Source organism: Strix aluco, chromosome 25, assembly GCF_031877795.1.
Source record: "Strix aluco isolate bStrAlu1 chromosome 25, bStrAlu1.hap1, whole genome shotgun sequence".
Classification (NCBI taxonomy): domain Eukaryota; kingdom Metazoa; phylum Chordata; class Aves; order Strigiformes; family Strigidae; genus Strix; species Strix aluco.
The window spans coordinates 2909754-2932234 of NC_133955.1; the positions used below are offsets into that span (position 1 = coordinate 2909754).

Consider the following 22481-nt stretch of genomic DNA (forward strand, 5'->3'; position numbering starts at 1 on the left):
TAACTGGTTTGGAGAAGCTTTGCCTCTCTGGTGATGCTGAGCAACCACCTGAAGGCAGTTATAAGCATTTTTTTCAGATCACTCTTTCCTTATTTCAGTTTTGCTGTGGCCTTCTTCTCCAAATTTAACCCAGTTCAGGTGAAAGCTTATTGTCTATTCAACTTTTAAGATATGCAAGAAGCATGCAGGAGTTAGAGAGCTTTAGCTAGTCAAAGACAGCCTACAGACACCTGCATGCAGCAGCTGTGAAAAGAAAACACAGGGTCAGGAACAGCATTTCCAGCACAAACAAGGACCCTCACAATGTTCCGTCCCCCTTGGAGGCCGGTAACCAGAAACACATAACTCCCCATACAAACTAGAGGAGAAGCAGTAAAGGAGACTATAAAGAAAAAATTGCTATTTATCTACAAGAGCCAAACAGAAAAAAACCCCAAACACTTAGCTGTGAAGTCTAGCAGAACGAAGCTAGAGAGGGGAAGACGACAGCTATCTCTAAAGCCACCAGCAACGCACATACCAGGTAGGGAAAATAAACTATGTAAATCAAAGATCAATACTGGTATAAGAAGAAGCACTCATTTCCACTCTCCACAGCTTAATGAAGGCAATTTCCGACAGTGAAAAGCCAGGCTCAGAAAGCCCTGTCAGTGGGAGGAGAGGAGAAAGTAAGCAAACAGGGCCTGGCTTATGCAGTAACTTGGTAAGTTTGGGAGCAGGCAGACTTGCACCCATTCATTTATCAGGAAATCAGACTTAGTCACCTAGGAGGTTCCCCCTGTGAGTGCTGTCCTGGATGACCAGGAAAATTAGTGCCAATGTAGAAAATTATACACTTTTCCTCTCTGCCTGAACGGTTACTGCCCCCGAGGAGAGAAAACAACCAAAGAACACCCCGTCCTCCAAAACAAACAAGCCCACACTGCCCGGCTTCCACAGGACTTTCACCCAGGCCTGGCTGCTCGCCGGCAAACACCCAGAGGAGGGGAAGGGAGGCCAAGGGCACCTCTCGACCCAGCCAACCGCTTCGCCCCCAGCCCGAAGGAGGCAGCCCCCGGGGCGGCCAGGACCCACCCGCCCCCAGGCCGGGCGGAGGCACCCCAGTCCCCGGGCCAGCCCGTAGCACAGGCCCGCGCCTGACCTCAAGGACCTCCCCCCCTCACCCACACGGCGCCTCCCCTCCCTCAGAGACCCCGTCCCACGCGGGGGGAACGCGCAGAACCAGGAGGACGGACCCCATCTCCTCACCTCCCGCCCGCCACCCAGAGAAACCCAACATTTACCTCAATCTCCCCGCACAGGGCGACGCTTTTACGCCACTTTTGCGACGGCCGGAAAGGAGGTGGGCGGTGGCGGCGGCGCGCGCCGGGGGCGGGGCAGGGCGGAGAGGGGCGGGGCGGCGCGAGGCCGCCGCGGGGACGGCGCGGGAGCGGCTGAGGTAAATGGGGGGGGACGGGGACACACACACCGAGCGCGGCCTCCCCGGTGCTCCCCTCAGCGACCCTTCGGCCTCCCTTCGGCCTCCCTTCGGCTCCCCGTCACTCCTCCCGCTGTCCCGGGGACTCCTCGCTGTCACCCCCGGCCTCCTCCTTCCTGACCCCCTCACAGCCCCGGCCGCCCTCACCGCTGTCGCTCGCCGCGCATAACGACCCGCCGGCCGCCCTGGAGCCCCCGACGCCCCTACAGACCCCCAGTTACTTCAGGTGTCCCCCCTCCCTCCCCTAGCAAATCCCCTGCCATCCCGGTCCCCCTGCCTCGTGCCCCCCTGTCAGCCCTAGTGACCCCCCAGCACTCTCCCTGCTGCCCCAGTGACCCTCGACCACCATCCCCCGTGGCCCCCCATCGCTTCCAGTGACCCTCGTAGCCCTGGGGACCCCATCGAGCCCCTCTGCCCTTTCACCTCCCAGCCCTCTGGCCTCCCCTTTCCCCCCTCCATCTCCCTTCCTGCCCAATACTCTCCTAAACCTTCCCTCCAAACCCTTCTCCCTCTCTCTTACCACCCAGAGCTGCCCTCCACACACCCGACACCTCCAGTCCTTCTCCGTGACCTTGTGATATCTTCGATTCCCCAGGCGTAACGTAGGAAAGTGTCTCCCGTGCTCTGCTTCGAGTACTCACGTATTTTTAGCTGCTTTTCTCTGGTTAGACAGGTTGGACTGACAGGTAGCATGCGTTCATCCTGGACGCTGAGCTCCTCAGTCAGCTGTAGCGACAGGCCAGTATCGTGGCATGCCAGGTTTCTAAAACAGGCATTGGTACATCCTTATGTCACGGTATCTTGTGCCTGGCTCTGTTTGGTTTGGCGCTGTGCCATTCTGCTGCTTCCCCAGCTGGGTGACAGGGGCTTAGCGAGGGCATGAAGATCCTCGCCTCAACCCTCTGGAAGCTGACCCCCATATCCAAAAGATTTAATAGCAACTTTTTTTTGGTGTCTGTACTGAGAAAACACTCAAAATGAGTCATCTGTCATTACCCTGCAGCGGGAACAACAAAGGTGACACATTTCCTACTTTCTTACTTCTAGTCCTTTGAGGATTAGCAACCTTTGACTGCTGTTATCAGTTTGACCCTGTCAATAAGTTGCGCCAATGAACATGTTTCTGACTCATCCCCATCCAACCTTTGTGTTTACTTAGGAACGCACCAGGCAAATTGCTTTGTCTCTCTTTCTTCCTTCAGCACTGTGTCTGTTGGAGTATTTAGCTAGAGAGAAAAAGGAGTATCCCTTAGTCAGGCTTTATCTCTGCCTGTCTTGCTGAGAGAGCAGGGAAAGGGCAGTTGATAATCTCGGTATCAGATTAATTTAGAAATTTCCCTTTTCCCCACATACTTTGACCATCTTTTCAGCATTATCATTCTACATAAACTTTCCGCTGTTAATGGTCTTGGCCACCTTTCATTTTCACTTGTAGTTTCTATTCCACATGTTCAAGCATGTGCAGAATGCTGCTGCACACTTCCTGAATTGAAAGAAAAACCTCAGAGATGATTAAAATCTCTGCTTTTGAAACGCTTCCTTGACAATTGATGATAATTAGCTAATGTCTGTTGCAGAAGAGATCTGTGATACTCAATCTGGGGCTTTAAAATCCCCTTAGGACACAGAAGTGCCTACAGATCAGGATAAATGTTTAAGAAAAGCATAGTTATGTTGAAAAGAGAGGCTAACCATTGCCCTTACATAATCAGTTGGCAAAGGACCTTGTGGAAAACACAAGGAGGTTGAGTGTGTTTTCTTTCTCACTGCTGAAAACAATAGGACAGGATGAGGTGTTAATTTATTTCAGGACCTTCCAGCTGGCAAATTGCAAGGCAACTCCATCCTGCCTCCCAGTGATTTGAGCTGCCTGGTTCCGCTTCTGCGTGCAGATAGATCCCTGTGGGTTGGCAGAGACACGGTGGATCTGCAGCAGTGCGAAGTTCAGACGGCCTTGAGCAGACGGTGCCATAAATGTGCACAAGACTTTGCACCGGGCAAAGCCTGGGGTTGGTATATACAGTCTGCCCACGTAAGAGCGTGAAAAAAGTCTTGCTGTCACTGAAAAGAATTAAACAGGGAAGGGAGATGATAAGAATTCAGGAAAGATCTTGACAGGGCTAAGAAAGAGAATTTAGTGGGGAAAAATTTACAAACCAGTTTTAAGCGTAAGGAGAGTTCATCAGGGGTTTGTGTCTGTGAAAGTAAGAGCTGCAGTTTTCTGACAGAGCCAAATCAGCTCTAATCCCTGTGCCGTTGGGCTGTACCAGCCTGCAGTTATATTCACAGTAAGAAATTGTGCCTCACCAGAGCTCTCAGGTTGCAGCGGAAGCTACCACACTGCTCTTCATGCCTGACCACATAAAAACGACCCTAATTTGTGTCCAGGCCTTAGCTCTGGGCTAAGTGACAGCACAGGTTGCAGAGATGCCCAAGCTCGACTGACTGAGGGCTTCTCTGCGGCAGGGCTTGCTCAGGGCTTGCTCATTTATTATGTACTAAGAGCAATATGCAGGGGGGGAATGGGGAATAGCTGTTCTGCTTTACTAAGCTCGCCTTAGTCCAGGTAAATCAATCTGCACAGGCATGTAAATACTCCCAACAGGTGGAAAATCTGCATTGCCTGAGCCTCACCCCCACATAGCTTCAGTCCCGCTGCATCCTCGTGTACCCCAGAACTGCATCTGAGCAGCACCCAAACGCTGCAGACGTCTGTGCGAGCTTATGAGTATCACCAGCTGACAGGAACGCAGCACAGTATCCCCTCTCTGACCCCGTCTCCAGGGTGGGAAAATGGCAGCTGCTCATGTGAAGACGGGAGTTGTGGGGTGTCTGGTTAAATTCAGGTATCCTGCCACGTATTTAGTGTGTCAGCAGCATCACACTGGGATGCCCATCCACAGTGGAACGGGAAGACTCCGTGTTCTGTCCTCTTCCTTAGGTGAAAGCCGTGATCCTAGGCACTGGATTTAATTGCATTAAAACAGTTGCATTCATTGGTTTTCTTGAAGGCTTCTCACTTCAAGTTAAATCTTTGTGTAGACAAGTCCTATACATCAAAAAGTCTTAAACACCTGTTTTTTCTGCATTTCTATCATCCCACCATACACAAGCTTCGCTCCTTAAACCACTTGGAACATAGGAAAAACATTGTGTCAGGCCAACAATCCATCTAATCCAATGTCCAGTCAGCAGCAGTGACTAATAGAAGATGCTAAGGAGAATAAAAACTATAGAGTAAGAGGTATAGAAGTACCTCACATCTTGATTATTTTCCTTTATATTTCAAAGATTTAGGAAAAAAAAATGAAGGAAATGTGGAACTTCAGAAAAATGACTTTGGATTCCCCTTGAGGTGACATTTCTTTTGATGCCCTTGTTCTCAGGTACGTGGCATATTGTTTTGGTGTTTTGTTTTCAGGCAAAAACCTATTAGCTCAAAAATAAAGCTAAGGCACTGTTAACATTTAAATGCTAAAGGAAAAGTAAAGTCTAAGCATCAGGCTGCCTAAAGTTTGGAATGACACGCCCAGGCACGTAACATCTATAACAGAGAATGCCATGCAAAATACAGATTTCTCTTTCAAACTCCCAATTTACTCATACAAGAGACAGGATTGTGAAGTTATATTCATTACTATTTTTAGTCTTAAAGTTGTCTTAAGTTTACAGACTTAAAATGGAAGCCAACATTAGAGAGTAAACGTTGTACTTAGCTTAAAAATGAAAGCTTAAGGGTAAGAAAGCAAGCAACTTTAATTCTATCACTTTACTCACTACATCCCCTGTTAGACACCTTTATCTGCTACCTAACATCTTCCTTACAAGCAGCTGAACCTTTAATTTTATGAGGATGTAACTGTACATTCTTTTCAAGGATTATCAGTTAGAGCTGGCTTTGGTTACCTCCCAGGAGCATGCCAGAGCTCATTTGTTCTTGCCTGAACCACTAATATTCTAGCCTTAAAAGCAGCACAAACACAAGTCACCAGTTTCTGGCAAATGAACAATTCTCATTATGCGTTGTTATGCATCATGTGATGCATCTATCCATCTACCTATCAGCCTGGATTTCCACAAGCTCTCCTAGACATGTGTGCTGGCCTGGTCAGCCAAAAGATACAGCCCAGGTCTGCTGGGACCAAATACCTGCCGTGTGCAGTAAGTCCATGTCAGAAGAGTGCTGAGCGCTCTTAAGTGAGATGCAAAAGAGCTGATCAGCTCTGATCTGTTGCAAGATTCACCCACTTTTGTTTCAACTTCTTTTTCCCTCCCATGAGACTTTCTAGTCTTAGTGCCTTCTATCCCTTTCTTCCTTTCCTCTTTCTCCTTTCTTTCAGTCTCTCAATGCCCACCTCCTAAAACCTCTCAGTGCTGCACTCCTTCCTGTTTTGTCTGAACATTATTTTGTTTTTCTCACGTACTGTTTGATCTTTGCCTGGATGCCCTTGGATCTGTACTCTTTATTATTTGCTCTTCACCGTTGTCCTACTTCATATTCCATTTACAGTCTCCAGTTTCAACTATGCTAAAACACTTCCTGTACTCTTCTCACCAGTGTAAATGTAAGGGAATACCAACAGTAAAATGGCATAAAACACAGGGGTGAGTATAGCCTAGAGAAGAGAAGGCTCAGGTGGGATCTCACCTCCCTGCCTGGAGGGAGGGTGCAAAGAGGAGGGAGCCAGGCTCTTTTCAGCGGTGCCCAGTGCCAGGCCCAGAGGCTGTGGGCACAAACTGCAACATGGGAGGTTCTGTGGGAACATCAGGAAACACTTTTTCACCATGAGGATGACTGGGCACTGGCACAGGTTGCCCAGAGAGCTTGTAGTATCTCCATACTTGGGAGATACTCAAAAGCCGCCCTGCACAACGGGCTCTGGGTGGCCCTGCTTGAGCAGGGGGTTGGACAGGACCTTCAGAGGTCCCTTCCCACCTCAGCCATGCTGGGACTCAACTCTCTTGAACTTTGTATTTGAGACCGATGGAAAATCACTTCCTTCTGGCAGCAAGAGGAGAGAGGAGTCACAGTTCTTTCTGTGTGAGGTCACCAGGGTGACGCAGCTGCACATTGATGTCAGGCTGGGACTTACGGAACCGCGTAGTGTGAGTACAGAGTTAGCCACTTCACTGTAAATGGACCTTTTCCATGGTAGCTGCTCTACTGCCACCAGCAATAAGTAGCCCTTGAGTTTGAAGGCTGTGGCAGTCAGCTCTTGCTCATAGATATCGTGAGCTTATTTAAGTGATGCTTATAAAATGTTGAGTCACACAACAAGACAGGTAGTAAATGAGTGCAGATATTAAAGTAATTTTAGGTCATTTCCTCCATGTCTGCCCAGCTGATTGTTAATGGAGGTTAGAGGCTCCACAACAGCCACTATCACTTAAGCTGTCACTACTGGGACGTGTTCTCTGTCAGCCTCACTAATTCTGACGTGGTGTTATGACACAAGGGTAAGAAGAAAATGGAGTCAGTTATTCACAATGACCCACTTGACCTTATTCTGGGAGCAACAAATGTGAAGACATGTAGTAAAGTGACACTAGTGGTTTCTTTTCTCATGATCTTCTAAGAATTTCCAAATGAACATTTCCAGATGTTATTTCTGCTTATTTATGATTGCTTCTGTGCTGTGAAGTTGAATGTTCACTTAGGGTTTGCAGGACAGGACTGAGAGCAATATCAGATTGCTGTACTTGAAGCAGCTTGCCTCAGGAAAAGCAAAACCTTTGTGAAATCTTAGCAAACCTTTGTATTTGATTCCCCACAGTGTTCGGAGTTAGAAGTCAGCCCTGAAATGTGGTGGTTTCAGCAAGGCCTCTCTTGTTTGCCTGTGGCTTTGGTTGTTTGGTCAGCTGCATCTTTTGTGTTTTCATACATTACTGCTATCACCCTGCACCACGTCGACCCTTTGGTGCCCTACATCAGGTCAGTAATGCTCATACACTTCCCCTGTTAATTGAATTGGCTTCTCACTCTTCTGAATTGTTACCCAACTCCAAACTTGAAACAGCAGTTCTCACCTAACAGCTCCAGTTCTAAAGTTACTAACTGCTTATAGTTACTGGTGTGTAACTCTATTTAAAGCTATCTATTTTTGTGCAAAAGTCTAACCTTTAGGCTGTGGCTCTGTGAACGTATCCTTAAAATGATGATGAACAGGAAAACTGGGGGTGCCTCTCCAACCCTCTCTTGAGAGTAAAGCATCTTGCTGTCACCAGGTTTCATTGCACCAGTAAATCTGTACTATAATCTATCACAGAATCACAGAATTGTCTAGGTTGGAAAAGCCCTTGAAGATCACCCAGTCCAACCACTGACCTAACACTGACAGCTCCCAACTACACCATATCCCTAAGTGCTAAGTCAACTTTACTCTTAAACACCTCCAGGGATGGGGACTCCACCACCTCCCTGGGCAGCCCATTCCAACGCCTGACTACCCGTTCTGGAAAGAAATACTTCCTAAGAGCCAGTCTAAACCTTCCCTGGCGCAATTTGAGGCCATTCCCTCTTGTCCTATCACTTGTTCCTTGGTTCAGGAGACTCCTCCCCCCTCTCTGCACCCTCCTTTCAGGGAGTTGCAGAGGGCCAGGAGGTCTCCCCTCAGCCTCCTCTTCTCCACACTAAACCCCCCCAGTTCCCTCAGCCGCTCCCCATCAGACCTGTGCTCCAGACCCTGCACCAGCTCCGTTGCCCTTCTCTGGACACGCTCGAGTCATTCAATGGCCTTTTTGGAGTGAGGGGCCCAAAACTGAACCCACTCATCGAGGGGCGGCCTCACCAGTGCCAAGTACAGGGGCAGGATCACTTCCCTGTCCCTGCTGGCCACGCTATTTCTGATACAAGCCAGGATGCCATTGGCCTTCTTGGCCACCTGGGCACACTGCTGGCAGTAAATCTGTACTATAATCTAATCTATAGTCCCAACTGCATTGCACCAGGGCTGTCGCTATGACCTCAGTTTTGGTCTTTCAGTTTTCCAGCTGCTTCATTTTTCCAGTTTTAATACTCTTTATTCACCTCTTGTGGAATCAAGATCAATACAAAAGGAATAGTTATACCAAGTATGTTCATTCCCTGTTGTAAGGATAGCATGTCTTTCCCATGCTTATTTCCACAGCTCTGGAAACTAGCACAGTATAGTTTGAATAATGAAAAAATCAGTGAAAAATATCTGGGAGGGTTTTTTCACAAACCTGTTTCTTATGGTTCCTTTGTAGACTGAAATAAGTAAAGTTGTGTTGCAAGTATTTTTAGTGCAGATAGATACATATCACCACATTTATCTCTTCCAGTGATACGGGGACAATACCTCCTGAAAGATGCTTATTTGGGATCATGTTAAATATTTCAGCTTTCTTGGGTGAGTATAGAAAGCTGTCCTTGGTGAACTGCAGGCAGTTCTGGAATGCACACAGTTTTAAACAATTTAATTTCCGTATTCAGTTCATTAGACAGCCTGTAATTCTCGGTAAAAAACTAAATTCTAAGCAATCAATCTTAATTATCTTAAGCAATTGAGAGGAAAGTGCATGGCAGTGATGTTATCCACAAAGCTAGCATGACAATTGCAGATTCCAGGAAGCCAAAAATGTGTTTAAAAATCCCAGTAGGCTAGTAAGAGAAACAGAAATGCAAATTCAAGGCATTCACCTTGTGCAGCAGTTATGGAGAGGGGGTGAAAAACAACCTAGTATGTCTTTCAAATGAAAGAAATCAGAAAAATCTAGTAAATCTAGGGAAAAAAAATCAGAAAAATCTAGTAGGTTGACTTGTTTACCATTATATTATTTAGTTTTGAGTTCCGGATCCTCAGCTTTCCTGTTTCAGTGTACCATAAAACAGTTTTTGTGTTTTAAATAGTTGCCTCTGTTGTTCAGCATCTTCCCAGTTAAAAAAGGACAGTCTGCTCATCAGCTGAAAATGTCACTGCATTTGGGTTCTTCATTAACAGGTATGGCTACCATGTATGTCCGTTATAAACAAGTTTACGCTTTGAATCCAGAAAGAGCCAAGATCATCAAGCTTAATAAGATTGGCCTGACACTAGGACTGATGAGCTGTTTTGGACTTTGCATTATTGCAAATTTCCAGGTTTGTGCTTTGCTTGCAATGTCCTGAAGCTGTCCAGAGTTGTGTGTGTGTTTGTTTACTGACATATTTGATAAAATGTGGCTTTACTGAAAACGAAACATTTTAGGGCAAACCTGTTTTTTGTCAAATTCCCTACAGAAAACCATTAATAAGCTAAGTTTCAGTTTAGAATTTCTTACTCATTTCCTACTTGCTTTATCCACTGGGATTTGTGAGAAGCCATTCATGAAATTCCAAAACATTAAGAAACCCATAAGTTTTGTAGAAAGCAAACTCATCTTGGATCTCTTTATAGGACATTTGAAAGCTCTAGCTCCAGATCAAAAGACCACAACTGTATTGTGTTTTGACTCAGGAGAATCAGGTATCAAATAGTAAAAACTTGTTACAACTAGAAGTAAAGCCAACAAAAACACCCAACCCCACAAGAAGTCCAGCTCTGACAAATCTGCTCTCTTAGGTATATTTTCCTTCAAACCCACACAATTGTTAAGAACACTGCAGTGTTTGTTAACCAGCTTTTGAATTTCTCCATCCCAGTGTCTCTATTTTTTTTCCTCCCCAATACTTCCTACCCCCTCCAAAAAAAAAAAGTGATATTCTCACATATCACACCATCAGCAGCGCCGCATCTACATCGTTGGCTGTTACATGCGAGACAGTTGTACAATTGCCAGCCTCATCATATTAATTACCCGCTGGGTTTTGGGGGATCTGTAATGGTGCCTTTAGCCACTAGAGGCTGCAGTGTCACCTTGGTCTCCTGACGGATTAGGACCAGGGAAAAGCGAAGAGGAAAAGCTCCTGGAAAGCTCCACCTTTATCCCTTCTTTTCCCCTAGCACAGCTCTCCAAGTGCTTCAGCAGTCCCTGTCTTACAAACCTCAGCACACTCATTTTGGGGTTGGTTATTTTAGAGGCCTCAATCTATTTAGTTTTCTCTAGAGCTCTGGCTCTACCCAGAGGTCAGAGCCTCCCCTACCACACCCACCATGCAAAAGCCTCCAGCCTATGTTCAACCCCATGATTTCCCTCCACCACTGGTCAGGAGAGGGTATGTCTACTTTCTGTAGATTTCAAGATAATCAAAATATAGAAGGTGCATGTTAATTTGTTAACTGATTTGTGTAACATTTAATCTAGAGGAAGACCAAAATTGAAAGTGAGATACCTGCGTATCCAAGTGATGGTGAGGACTAGTTGAGGGCCACCCCAGAGACAAAAGGCATGAAAACCCTCTGGAATCCACTAGTTACCAAAGACAACTGAAGTGTGAAAATATACAGAGATGAACAAAGGGGATACGGGAACAGCCATCACGCAGAGAGCTCTCGCTGCTGGGAGTCAAAGCAGCAGCACAGGGCTCATCCCCATGGGAGGTTTAATTCATGCTGTTCAGCCAGTCCTATTGCTTTATTCTATTGATTTCCTCTCACGTGGGGCAAAGATTTCTCTCTGATGACCCCTCATCACTGAACAGCATGTGATTTCAGAGCACACGCCTTTGCAACGTGCTTATTCACTACTTAAATATAAATTCCCACCTTTGTTATCCTGTGGATGCAGCACTTCAAATTCATTTGTGCGCACGGAGATCGCGAGGAAGGGGTGACTGCAATTCCTGATCTTACAAGTTACTCAGTAAAATACACAGACAGTCTCATGCTTTAGGGCATGAAAGATCACCTGCACGATTGCCAGGCCTTGCATTGCACAATTGGCAAGATAACACTTCTACTTTCTGTCTTTGGGTACTGGGAGGAGAGGATTGAACACAATGTGATATTGCAGGGCATAAATTTTAAGTTGGGTTATTTTTCTTGGAATAACTCATAGTTTTAATGATTTTTACTGCTTGGCAGGTGATTCTCCTATAGTGTTTTTTAAGTTAAGAGGTATTACTGCTTCATTCAACCTTGTTCCCTCTGAGTATTCAAATACACTAATTTGACAAACAAGGCTTATTCAAACTAGAGTAATTCAGAGAAGCACTAAATCTCATTATTTTTAATCCCATTTTGGGTACTAGAACTGTGTTGTTTATCCTGTATTGCATTGACTTTCATAGATACACAGATTCCTGGGATAGAAATGCTGAGCCTGTTGTCACTCTCGTTACCTGCCCAACTGCAGGGTTTCCGTCATCCAGTTTCTGTATTAATGTCCATTATGGCTAATGAGAACAGCTCGTATAAATTCCTGTAGTTAAGATATAGCTGTGACCTGTAACTTAGCCACAAGACCTTAAACAAAAGCAGCAACACAGAGGGCTGGCAGGTGCTGGCTGCCAGCTGACTCTGGATGGGGTTTCCAAGAAAAATCTCCTAAGTACTAGCACGTTCCAGAACTGCTTAGCTTGGGATGTGAGAACGTAGTGGAGTGGGTGGAGTGCCAAAGGTTTACAGAAGAAAATTGTTCTCTGCGTTTAAAATGAAACGAGGTTCTGTACAAGCAGTGCTTTCTTTCCCCAGAAATGTATTCTGTACTACATACACGTGCTTGGAGCCTGCCTGACATTCGGAGTAGGGGCCATTTATATGCTGGTTCAGACCGTCCTATCCTACCTGATGCAGCCAGAAGTTCACAGCAAAGACATCTTTTGGATCCGTCTGACCGTGTTGCTCTGGTGTTGCTCAAGCATTGTGAGCAGTATCCTTTTGCTGTGCAGTGTCACCATAAAACAGAGCAGCCTTCACAAACGACAGGATTTGCATCTACATTAATTTAACCCACCAGTGTGAAAGGCTGTGCAGCAGAAGGCCTGTCATCTTTACACGTACAGCTCGTATCCTGCTATCTGTTTGTGCTCTGTATTGCAACCTGGGAACTTCAGGAAGAAGGGAACCATCAGGTTAAGCCCACAAGTGAGTCACTGGATAATAAAAAAAGGTAAGAAAGAGGGATGGTTACCCCCCTTTCTCCTCTCCTTTCCTTCTGCACACCAGCGACTGAAAATGGCAAAATAAGAGTTTATCACAGAGAGATCTGACTGTAGATAATGAAAGATGGGGAGAAAGGCAAGTGAACTTCAGAGATGGGTGGTTTTAGTGGGGGGGAGGGGGAAAGCCAGGTAAGAAATAATAGTGTCTGTTCCCTGATGCCAGGAATGCTGCAGCAAGTTTTATAGCTGGATACAACAAAAAGAGAAGCACAGAATGTAGCATAAGAGAACATAGTACTAACCTAACTGTGTGCAGCAGTGCTGCACTGTGTCGGGTGGCTCCTAGAGCAAGTTTAAAGTGATGGCATTTGTCAGAGAAACAATTCTGGAGCATATTGCCAACGTTGAGTCAAGAGAGACATTTGACTTCTGACCTCACCTGCCCATCCTACAGTTCAAAAGACAAGACACTTCTGACCAGCATTCCCTACAGCCTTCCCTTGGCTCTGGAATCCATCAACTCCCTTAACTTTGAATTCTGAGTGCTGGAAGCAGCTCTGGGCTTTACAGAAATATTGGCAAACCCATCCAGAAAGAGAGGCCTTTTCCCCTGTCCGGAGTCACTTAACAGTCAGGAAACTGAACCATAGCAGTTCCTCTGCTCACCCCAATGCACCTAAACATTGTATTTTGAAAATTATGACTCAGTTTTGTGTCAAACAGGACCACAGCACTAAAGCTTTCTAATTTACATCCCAAAAGACAAGAGTGCAAAAATCATCGCTTAAATGCTGTCCCATCTGCAGCTGAATCAAGGCCACCAGTTTAATCCCCACCAATTCCACTTATTTCCAGGCTGGCAGCCAAAACCAATACTAAACCATACGCCCCATTTCCCAGGGACGGAGCATCTCGCTGAGCTCCCATTCCTGCTACTGCAAGATTATATCATCTGAACCAGTCAGATGAGAAGCCATGGTCAGGGCACAGGCTGGTTATCTGTAAAGAAGCGAGAAGGACCCTTACCTGCTGAGGAGGAAGCCATCTGCAAGACTTCGAGAATTGCTGTCCTTGCCAGAAATTTTTGGTGCTAACAAAGAACAGGATTTTCAGCTTTGAACAGTTAGGAGCCAAATACAATTGGGGAAGACTAAAATGGAACAATATGATCTGCTGCAAGTTAAGAGCCTTTTACAGATGGCAGAAAACCACAAACCCCAAGTCTGGAGAGGTTTTTGAACCACCGTGGTCTAACCAAAATTAGAGGGAAGTAAAGCTGTAGAAATAATGATACACATACATATGTATGGAAGGGGAAGAAAAGGGCAATTGTTGGAGTATTTTCTGAATTAACAGCTCATAATGTAATAAGGGCAAGATAGTAACAAGGAGAAGTCTGTGGCTGTAGGTGAAATGGTTGTAACTGGTACTGGAGGGCAGAAGGAGATAGCATTTTGTATCAGCAATAGTGTGGCCAGCAGGACTAGGCAAGTGATTGTCCCCCTGTACTCGGCACTGGCGAGGCTGCACCTTGAATACTGTGTCTGGTTTTGGGCCCCTCACTTGTAGTGCAAAGACACTGAGGTGCTGGAGCGTGTCCAAGAAGGGCCACGAAGCTGGTGAAGGGTCTAGAGAACAAGTTCTGTGAGGAGCGGCTGCGGGAGCTGCAGTTCTTTAGGTCTGGAGAGAAGGAGGCTCAGGGGAGACTTACTGCTCTCTACAACTACCTGAAAGGAGGTTGTAGTGGGGTGGGGGTCAGTCTCCCGAGTAACAAGCGATAGGATAAGAGGAAACAGCCTCAAGTTGCACCAGGGAAGGTTTAGATTGGATATTAGGAAAAATGTCTTCACCAAAAGGGTTGTCAAGCACTGGAATAGGCTGCCCAGGGAAGTGGTGGAATCGCTGTCCCTGGAGGGGTTTACAAGACATGTCGATGTGGTGCTTAGGGACATGGGTGGAACTCGGCAGTGTTGGGTTAATGGTTGGACTCAATGATCTTAAAGGTCTTTTCCAACCTAAATGATTCTCTGATTCTATAAAAATACTCCTGATCCTCTGCTGGAATGAAACAGCAGAATAGCCAACACAGAAAGAGCAAAGCAGTTAATTACCCGCTCTGCAATAAGGGGAGGATGGGAGATGGTTATTTTTGCATCACAATGATTAAATTCTTTCCATTGCAATAGTAACTCAGGCAGGTAACTAACAGCTACTAAAGCTGTACATTTTAATTAGCAGAGAATTGGGTATCTTGCATTCAGATTGGTAACCGGAGCTCCCTGGACCACTCACATCAATTTTTCAATAAGCTTTGGAAGTCTGGCTTTTCAAAGACGTGTTTGTGCCAGTGAGTTCAGCCTTGTTCACCACCAGAATTAATCTTTCACATCAGGAGGCTCTTGATGTTTAATCTCATTAACGATTGAAGAAGTTAATAACTTAATCCTATGAAAATCAGATCTTTGGTAACTTAATGCTCCAAGTTTCATTACACAAGCAGTAGCAGTGATGCAGCATATCTTCCCTCTGTAAGATGTGGATCTCAATCACTCTAGAAAGCACCCAGGTCTCTGAGCAAATGAATCGTTGTCATGTGGGGTTTTTCCTTGGCTGCTGTACCAAAGCAGTTATCAAACCGTGAGTGAACTAAGAGGGAGACAGAAAAGCAAATAACCCTCTCTGCTGCAAATGAGACAGTATTCCAACCTGTAACCCACATACCAAGAATTCAAGGTGGTTGAGAGGTTGAAAAGCAATCAGAGAAAGAGGTCTAGATGCTATTAGCCTGGAAAATACCACTAAAAAAAATTCAAAACGCCAAGTAAGTATTCACATTTGATTATAGTTTAAATAAGGACACTATGTTTGCTCAAGGGGGTATAACAAGATGCAGCATACAGAGAACAAAGCTAATCGATTTAGATTAGAATTAACCTTTTCATGTGACAATAACTAGTCAGTTGGAACACCCTACCAGTCGGCAGGAATGCTGTGACCGTGTCACCATTACTGCTCATTATGCTGAGGAGACCTCATGGAAAACACGCAGAGAGCTCCTTACAGCCTCAGCTTGACACAATCCAGAGCCGAGTCTGAAATTTCCAAGTCGCTCATTCTTGGTCTTGAATCTTCCTTAAGATATTTCTTTACAGTGTTTGTCTCCTCAGTTGTCTTATACAGTGGCCTGTATGGAACAAATCTGGTGCAGAAGTTGCACTGGGACCCTCAGGAGAAGGTAAGTGATTGAGTGGAGAAAATAAACAGAGAACAAAAACCAGCTACGTTATTTGCAGTGACCAGTGCGTCTGGGCACTTGCTGCAGTTGCGCACACGTACGTGGGATGGGGGAGGACAAGTGAGCTTTACCAGTTGAGCCAGGATGCAGCTACTCGCTGAAGTTACTGCTCTGAGCAAAACAATGGCAGCTTCAAGCGTTATTGTAAATTAATCTCACTCACGGGCAGTAATTGAACTGCCCTAAGGAGCTGTCAAACCACCAGCCTGTCTGGTCTGTGCTGGTCAGCAGTTCCCTTCACTGTTAAATGGCTTTAAACTGCAACAGGGGAGGGTCAGACTGGACATGAGGAACAAATGTTTCCCAGAAAGAGTGGTCAGAGAGTGGAATAGGCTGCCCAGGGAGGGGGTGGAGTCCCCATCCCTGGGTGTGTTTAAGGGTCGTTTGGATGAGCTGTGGGGGGATGTGGGGTAGGGGAGAACTTTGTAGAGTCGGGCTGAGGGTTGGACTCGATGATCCCGAGGGGCTTTGATTCTGTGATTCTATGATACAGCGTAACAGTAAACAAGGAATCTCAGGTGCCAGCTGGCTGTGGTGAAGCCGAGCTCCTGCCTGCGGCCAGGTGGGTGTCAGGGGGGTCAGGAGGAGAAACAGGCCAGAGGATACAAGTGGCAGAGCTGCTGTTGAAGCTGCAAGTCTGGGCAGTGAGGGAGCCCAAGGGGGACGGAGAAAGGGCAGGTGGGTCTTCCCAGCTCTGCCTGTCTCCCTGCCCCTCCTCATCCTCTCCAGGCACTGCTGGAGGCATGATGTGTACGGGAGGAAATATTGCACAGGCTGGTTTGGAGAGCTTCTCCTTAAAGCATAAGGAGCCTCTCAGAAGTCTGGTTACATCCGAAGGAGGGCCTGGAACCTTACTTTTGTCAAGAGGTTTTGCTGTCAGTCATGCCAACCTCTTGAGTGAGCCGTCAGGTTTTGCAGGTAGATATTAAGTTCCCAGCGGGATCATCCCAGTTGTGTGCAGCTGGTGTTTTCCTGGTCATTCTCCCTCCTCTGCCGAGCTCAGCGCTTCATTCTCAGAGACTCCAGCTACGCTGAGGGACGTTGCTCTCCAAAGGGCACGGTTGTGGCTGCGGGATGTCGTGTGTGCAAGCTTTGTGCCATTGCAGGTTCCAAAGGAGCTTTTCACACTGATATTTTCCCCCCTCTCACTGTTACGCAGGGCTACTCAGCTCACATCATCAGTACCGTCTCAGAGTGGTCGTTGGCATTCTCCTTCCTCAGCTTCTTCCTCACCTATATCCGTGACTTTCAGGTAAAATGAAGTTTAACATTAAGCGCTCTGCTTCTCCGACTCTAAACAGCCTGATGCGGTGCAGGATGGGCTTCTGTTACCAGCCATCGAGGCTGGAAGACCCGTAGCATCGAGCGGCCTCTCTCCCTCAGTGGGACCTACCCCAGCGGCGTTAACACCCGCAGCCCAGCGTCGGACTCGCTCTAAGCAGCGTCACTCGCGAGATCTGTCAGTCCTGGGGGCGCGAGTCAGTCCAGGAGAAGAGCTTGGGAGTCGGTTCTGGAGCCGATCTGCGTTTTGGTGTTTCATGCTACTGAAATTGCCCGTGCTGAGCCAGTGACGAGCCTGCTAACTTGAATTTTCTTTCCTTTTTCCTATGTAGAAAATTTCCCTGCGTGCAGTCGTCAGCTTGCAGGGACAAACCCTTTATAACGCGCCGCAGAGCTTTGTGACCGATGAGCAGACGCTGCTGGTAGCGGGGAGCATCTAGTGAAGGTGAAGAGAACATGTTCTCAGCATAACTCAGGAACTTAATAGCAATAACGGTTGATATTTCTAAACGTTTATTTTATATAAAAAAATTTATGAAGTGATTGTATTGTACTTGACATAAAGGGCTTTGCTATTAACCCACACAGCAATGCAAATGTTATCAGTATTGTAAACAAGCCTGTAACATTTCTACACATGCCAATGTCATGGAAGAATTAAATGAAGGTTGTTAAAGAGTTGTGTCTCCTCATCGCTTCCACCACACCCCGTTTCACTCCCTCGTTCCCTTGCCTTCCTCAGGCCAAGCCCTTTTGGCTGCTCGGAGCCCTCAGCCTAGAGCCGGGCTCCACCTCAGCGCCCACACCTGGGGCTGCCCCAGGACCCTGTGCCAGGGTGGAAGGACCCCAAAGCCAACCCACAGGGAAAATGCTCAAAATGTCTTCCTGCCTGCCTGCCTTCCTGACTTCCCTTCTTCCTGCCTGCCTTCCTGCCTGCCTGCCTTCCTTTCTTCCTGCCTCCCTGCCTTCCTGCCTTCCTTCCTTTCTTCCTGCCTGCCTTCCTGCCCACCTGCCTTCCTTTCTTCCTGCCTGCCTGCCTGCCTCCCTTCCTTCCTGCCTGCCTGCCTGCTTTCCTTTCTTCCTTCCTACCTGCCTGCCTTCCTTCCTTTCTTCCTTCCTGCCTTCCTTTCTTCCTGCCTGCCTGCCTGCCTTCCCACCTTCCCACCTTCCTGCCTGCCTGTCTTCCGGCCTTCTTCCCTCCCTCCCTGTTCCTGGCAGTTGTTTGAGCTGATGGTCGGGTTCATCCAAGAGCCCCTGTCAGAGTGTCCCTCCTGCACCAGTCTGGGGTGAGGCAGCCCAGGCAGTCCGTGTCCTGCTCCCTCACGGGGAAGCACCGACTCAAATGAGCACCCAGCAGGACACGAGTCCTTGTAGCCTTGATGTCCCTAGTGCTCCCTCGATGTCCCTAGTGCTCCCCCGAGGCAGTCTCTGACCCAAGAACCAGCTGCTCATTCCTCTTGCTGCTGCCAAATGCTGCCACAGGGTGTTGCCAGCCCTTAACCCGGCCTTGCAGCTCCTCTGGGTGCTCCAGAGGCTGAGCCCCACAAGAATCTCAGTGCAAGACACTCCAGACGCGCGCCGGGGGGTTTATACTGAGCGTTTCCGTAGGGAGCACCTCCCACACCCAACAGCCACGTCCAGACCCACCCGGAAGCCTTAAAAACACACATTTGCTTTAGTTCTACCAAAGGACAGCAAAGTAAAGGGCTATTTGATTACACGCAGACCTACAGAATACATCACTGACAGCTGCCTTTGAGCCCCGTTTAGCAGGAAGAGCTCAGCTTCCTTCCTAAATAATTGCTCAAGTCTACAGCTACTTAAGCTCTAGCGTGTTTCCTCCCCCACCAAAACAGCTCGTTCTGGCATCTTCCCTCCCCTGCAGGGGCAGGTAGAGGACCAGCAGAGGAATTTAAGCCAGAGACCTCCTGGAAATCCCAGTTTTAATCTTTCTCCCAGATGACAGCAGGATGTCTCCATCGCAGTTGTGCTTTATTTGCACTTGCAGCCTGGTTCAGCCCAAACTTCAAACAATTCACATGGTGAAAACAAGCTTTGGAGCCAAAACCCTGCAAACTACAGAAGCCAGTGGACAAGAAGATATGATTAACATGGAGTCACAGTGCCCCCAGGGGCTCTCTGGCTCGGGGAAGATTTCCCCAAGTATTGTATTTTAGGTGCCAACGAATCCCGAGGGATCAGGGGCCTCCCTGAGAGTTGCACACTTGGCGACACGCTCCCTAACGAGGCAATACGCAAACCCCAGTTTCTGCTTAACTGCTACAACCTAGAAAACCTGATGTTTCAGCTAGCAGAAACCCCTTTTCTATGCCTCATTGAAGTCTCATTCAGCAAATTTAAGTCTCATTAGGTTTAACCAGGAAATTATCACGACAGTGACATACTACATGGGTTTTCAGAGCCCTGATCCCTGCTGGAAGGAGGGAGGGAGCCCTTTTCCTGGTACAAAAGGGGGAGAAACAAAAATCCCACTCATTCATTCATGCAGCTTCTCAGGAAGGCTGTAGTAGGACCCTGTCTGCTCACAAGGCTTTTTTCTCCTTCCCATTGCTGCTCGGCATCACCTTCCCTTCATCTCTCTCTCCCACAGACCACAAAGAGGTTGTTCCTGACAACCAGCACCGACAGGCTGCCCCCAGGAGCAACTCCTGCCCCAGAAAGCCCCAAATTTCTCTGTAATACCACCTCTGTGATGAGCCAGGTGAGACAGACCAACAGGGGGGCAATCAGGAGTCCAAGCTCTGTCAGGAGTTTGAGTTCTACCTAAAACAGCACATTCCCAAGTTTGCAGTTAAAAACCCACAGCCCCTCCAGACCACCTTAACGTTCCCCCACCAGCCCAGCACCACTTGTTGGGTTTCATGCTCATTCACAGTTCCACAGAAGTTCAACCTCAGAGCATCAAACTCTTCTGTTTAACAACCTCCTCAGCACTAGGAAAACCCTCTTCCTCCTCTCTCACCCTTTTCCAAAGGGACAGGGCTGAGTGGCACCCAGAAACAACTCCTGATAGACTGCTCCAGAGATACACACCCTCATTGCATCACTGCCTCTTTCTCCTCCTCCCCTCCAGTCACAGAATCCCAGAATCATCCAGGTTGGAAAAGCCCTTGAAGCTCCTCCAGTCCAACCATGAACCTCACACTGACCGTTCCCAACTCCACCAGATCCCTCAGCGCTGGGTCAACCCGACTCTTCAACCCCTCCAGGGATGGGGACTCCCCCCCTGCCCTGGGCAGCCCATTCCAACGCCCAACAACCCCTTCTGCAAAGAAATCCTTCCTAAGAGCCAGTCTGACCCTGCCCTGGTGCAGCTTGAGGCCATTCCCTCTTGGCCTGGCGCTTGTTCCTTGGTTCAGGAGACTCCTCCCCCCTCTCTGCACCCTCCTTTCAGGGAGTTGCAGAGGGCCATGAGGTCTCCCCTCAGCCTCCTCTTCTCCACACTAAACCCCCCCAGGTCCCTCAGCCGCTCCCCATCAGACCTGTGCTCCAGACCCTGCACCAGCTCCGTTGCCCTTCTCTGGACACGCTCGAGTCATTCAATGGCCTTTTTGGAGTGAGGGGCCCAAAACTGAACCCACTCATCGAGGGGCGGCCTCACCAGTGCCAAGCACAGGGGTCAGATCCCTTCCCTGTCCCTGCTGGCCACACTGGTGCTGATACAAGCCAGGATGCCATTGGCCTTCTTGGCCACCTGGGCACACTGCTGGCTCATTATCAATCCCCCCCCAGGTCCCTCTCTGACTGGCAGCTCTCCAGCCACTCCTCCCCAAGCCTGTAGCGCTGCTGGGGGTTGTTGTGGCCCAAGTGCAGCACCCGGCATTTGGCCTTAGTGAAACTCCTCCAGTTGGCCTCAGCCCATCGCTCCAGCCTGGCCAGGTCTCTCTGCAGAGCCTCCCTACCCTCGAGCAGATCAACACTCCCACCCAACTTGGTGTCATCTGCAAACTTACTGAGGGTGTACTCGATGCCCTCGTCTAGATCATCAATAAAGGTGTTAAACAGGAGTGGCCCCAAAACCGAGCCCTGGGGGACACCACTCCTGCTGCTCCCTGGCAAGGTGAGATGGGTGAGATGTTTCAGTCAACTTCCACTGAGTTCATCAGCATTTCCTCGTTAAGGAGTGGCTGCATTCATACTTCTTGTCCTTGTCAGTTCCTGGGAACTTGTTCTTCCTCTACTCCTGGCTGACTGCAGTAAACTTACAGGCTCAGTCTAGAGAAATTGCCACCTAAATGGCACCAGTGTCTTCTTGTGAGACCATAACTGAAAACAGGGCTGACTTTCTCACCTGTGTGGTGTGCAAGGGGGCTCTACAGCGTTACTCCTGAAATGACCCCCACACCCCGCTGCAAGGACAAGGATGGAAGCATCTGTCAGCAGCTGAACACTGGAGATGAAGCATGCCAAGGAGTCACAGCCCTCTTGCTAAGATGGACAGGAATGCTAGCATAAGACATCTATCAAAAATGGAGAAAAACCTGCTAAAACAGCAACATCCAGCAGCCACAAATTGCTGGTGAATCCTCACCCTACCACCTGGATAGCTCAGGTTTGTCAGATTGAGTTAAACTGAAACACCACTTATCAGGTGTGAGAGGTGGAGTACAAAAATATCATGCATTTCCACCCAAAGCCAAATGGAAGGCTGCTGGCTGGGGGAGGGAGGGGGCAGCTTTGGTGAGAGAGAAGAATGTGGAAGAAAGAGGTGGTAAAGATGCAAAGAAAAAAAGATGCCAACAGAAAACATGGCAAAGACTGAGTGTTATCTTCAGAGGAGCATGAGAAGATGGGGCAGGAGCTACACAGGGGCTCGTAGCGTTAAGGAAGGAAACTGTTTCAGCTGACTCATCCTTTATGCATTGAATCAAGGTCTTTGTGTCAGGTTTTTTTAATTATTATTTAAAGAAAAATTATTAGCGAGTTCATCATCAATTAAAAAAAAAAAAAAAAGAGAATTAAAAGGATTAGCCTAAAAGGCAAAGTGTATGCAAGTCACTGGAGACTGTTTAGAGAGGAAATGTGTGTCACCTAGTCCAAAAAGGCCTGGGGAGGGAGGGAGGGAGGGGGACAGCCAGCATGGCTGAGTTAGGTTAAGGCAGCCGTAGGAAAAACGAGCCTTGGATAAATTGAACTTGCATCCAAATGAGCAGGTGACATAAGGGACCGCAACCATGTTTTCAAACATCAGGAGGAAGTCTGCCAGAAGGTTTCTGAGATCAAGGTATAGAACGAGTCCTCAAAGGACAGTCTATCAGGAAAAAAATTAAGACACTCTTATCCATGACTACCACAGAAGAGCCCAGAAAGGTTCCCGTCCTTTCATCACAGGGAACTGACAGATCTGTCTGAAACTGAGACGTTGGTTAAGAAGTTTCACATCAAACTGATGAACAGTAATGAGTTAATGAATGAATGGGATTATA

At 47.7% G+C, this 22481-nt stretch overlaps 2 protein-coding genes across 7 annotated transcripts in view; one reads left to right on the plus strand and one right to left on the minus strand.

Annotated features, from left to right (window-relative positions):
* CEPT1 (choline/ethanolamine phosphotransferase 1) overlaps window positions 1-22481 on the minus strand; it is a 72505-nt gene that overhangs the window by 30610 nt on the left and 19414 nt on the right. For 3 of the 5 annotated variants that reach the window (XM_074850135.1, XM_074850131.1, XM_074850134.1), the window contains exon 1: window positions 1284-1361. The exons of 1 other annotated variant lie outside the window; for it this stretch is intronic. The gene's annotated coding sequence lies outside the window, so the exon portion shown is untranslated. Of the gene's footprint in view, window positions 1-1283; window positions 1362-2118; window positions 2263-22481 lie in introns of those variants that run through there. One more of the 5 variants, XM_074850132.1, reaches the window with a different exon arrangement.
* Window positions 1243-17712, plus strand: DRAM2 (DNA damage regulated autophagy modulator 2). 2 transcript variants are annotated; one of them, XM_074850137.1, is made up of 9 exons: window positions 1243-1342; window positions 4769-4863; window positions 7252-7409; window positions 8780-8847; window positions 9439-9578; window positions 12049-12226; window positions 15611-15693; window positions 16913-17005; window positions 17367-17712. In XM_074850137.1, the coding sequence occupies exons 3-9, from the start codon at window positions 7279-7281 to the stop codon at window positions 17472-17474; spliced, it is 801 nt and encodes a 266-aa protein (XP_074706238.1). In that variant the 5' UTR covers window positions 1243-1342; window positions 4769-4863; window positions 7252-7278; the 3' UTR covers window positions 17475-17712. The 2 variants fall into 2 exon arrangements, with proteins under 2 accessions (XP_074706238.1, XP_074706237.1); XM_074850136.1 differs by lacking the exon at window positions 1243-1342 and adding an exon at window positions 1383-1438.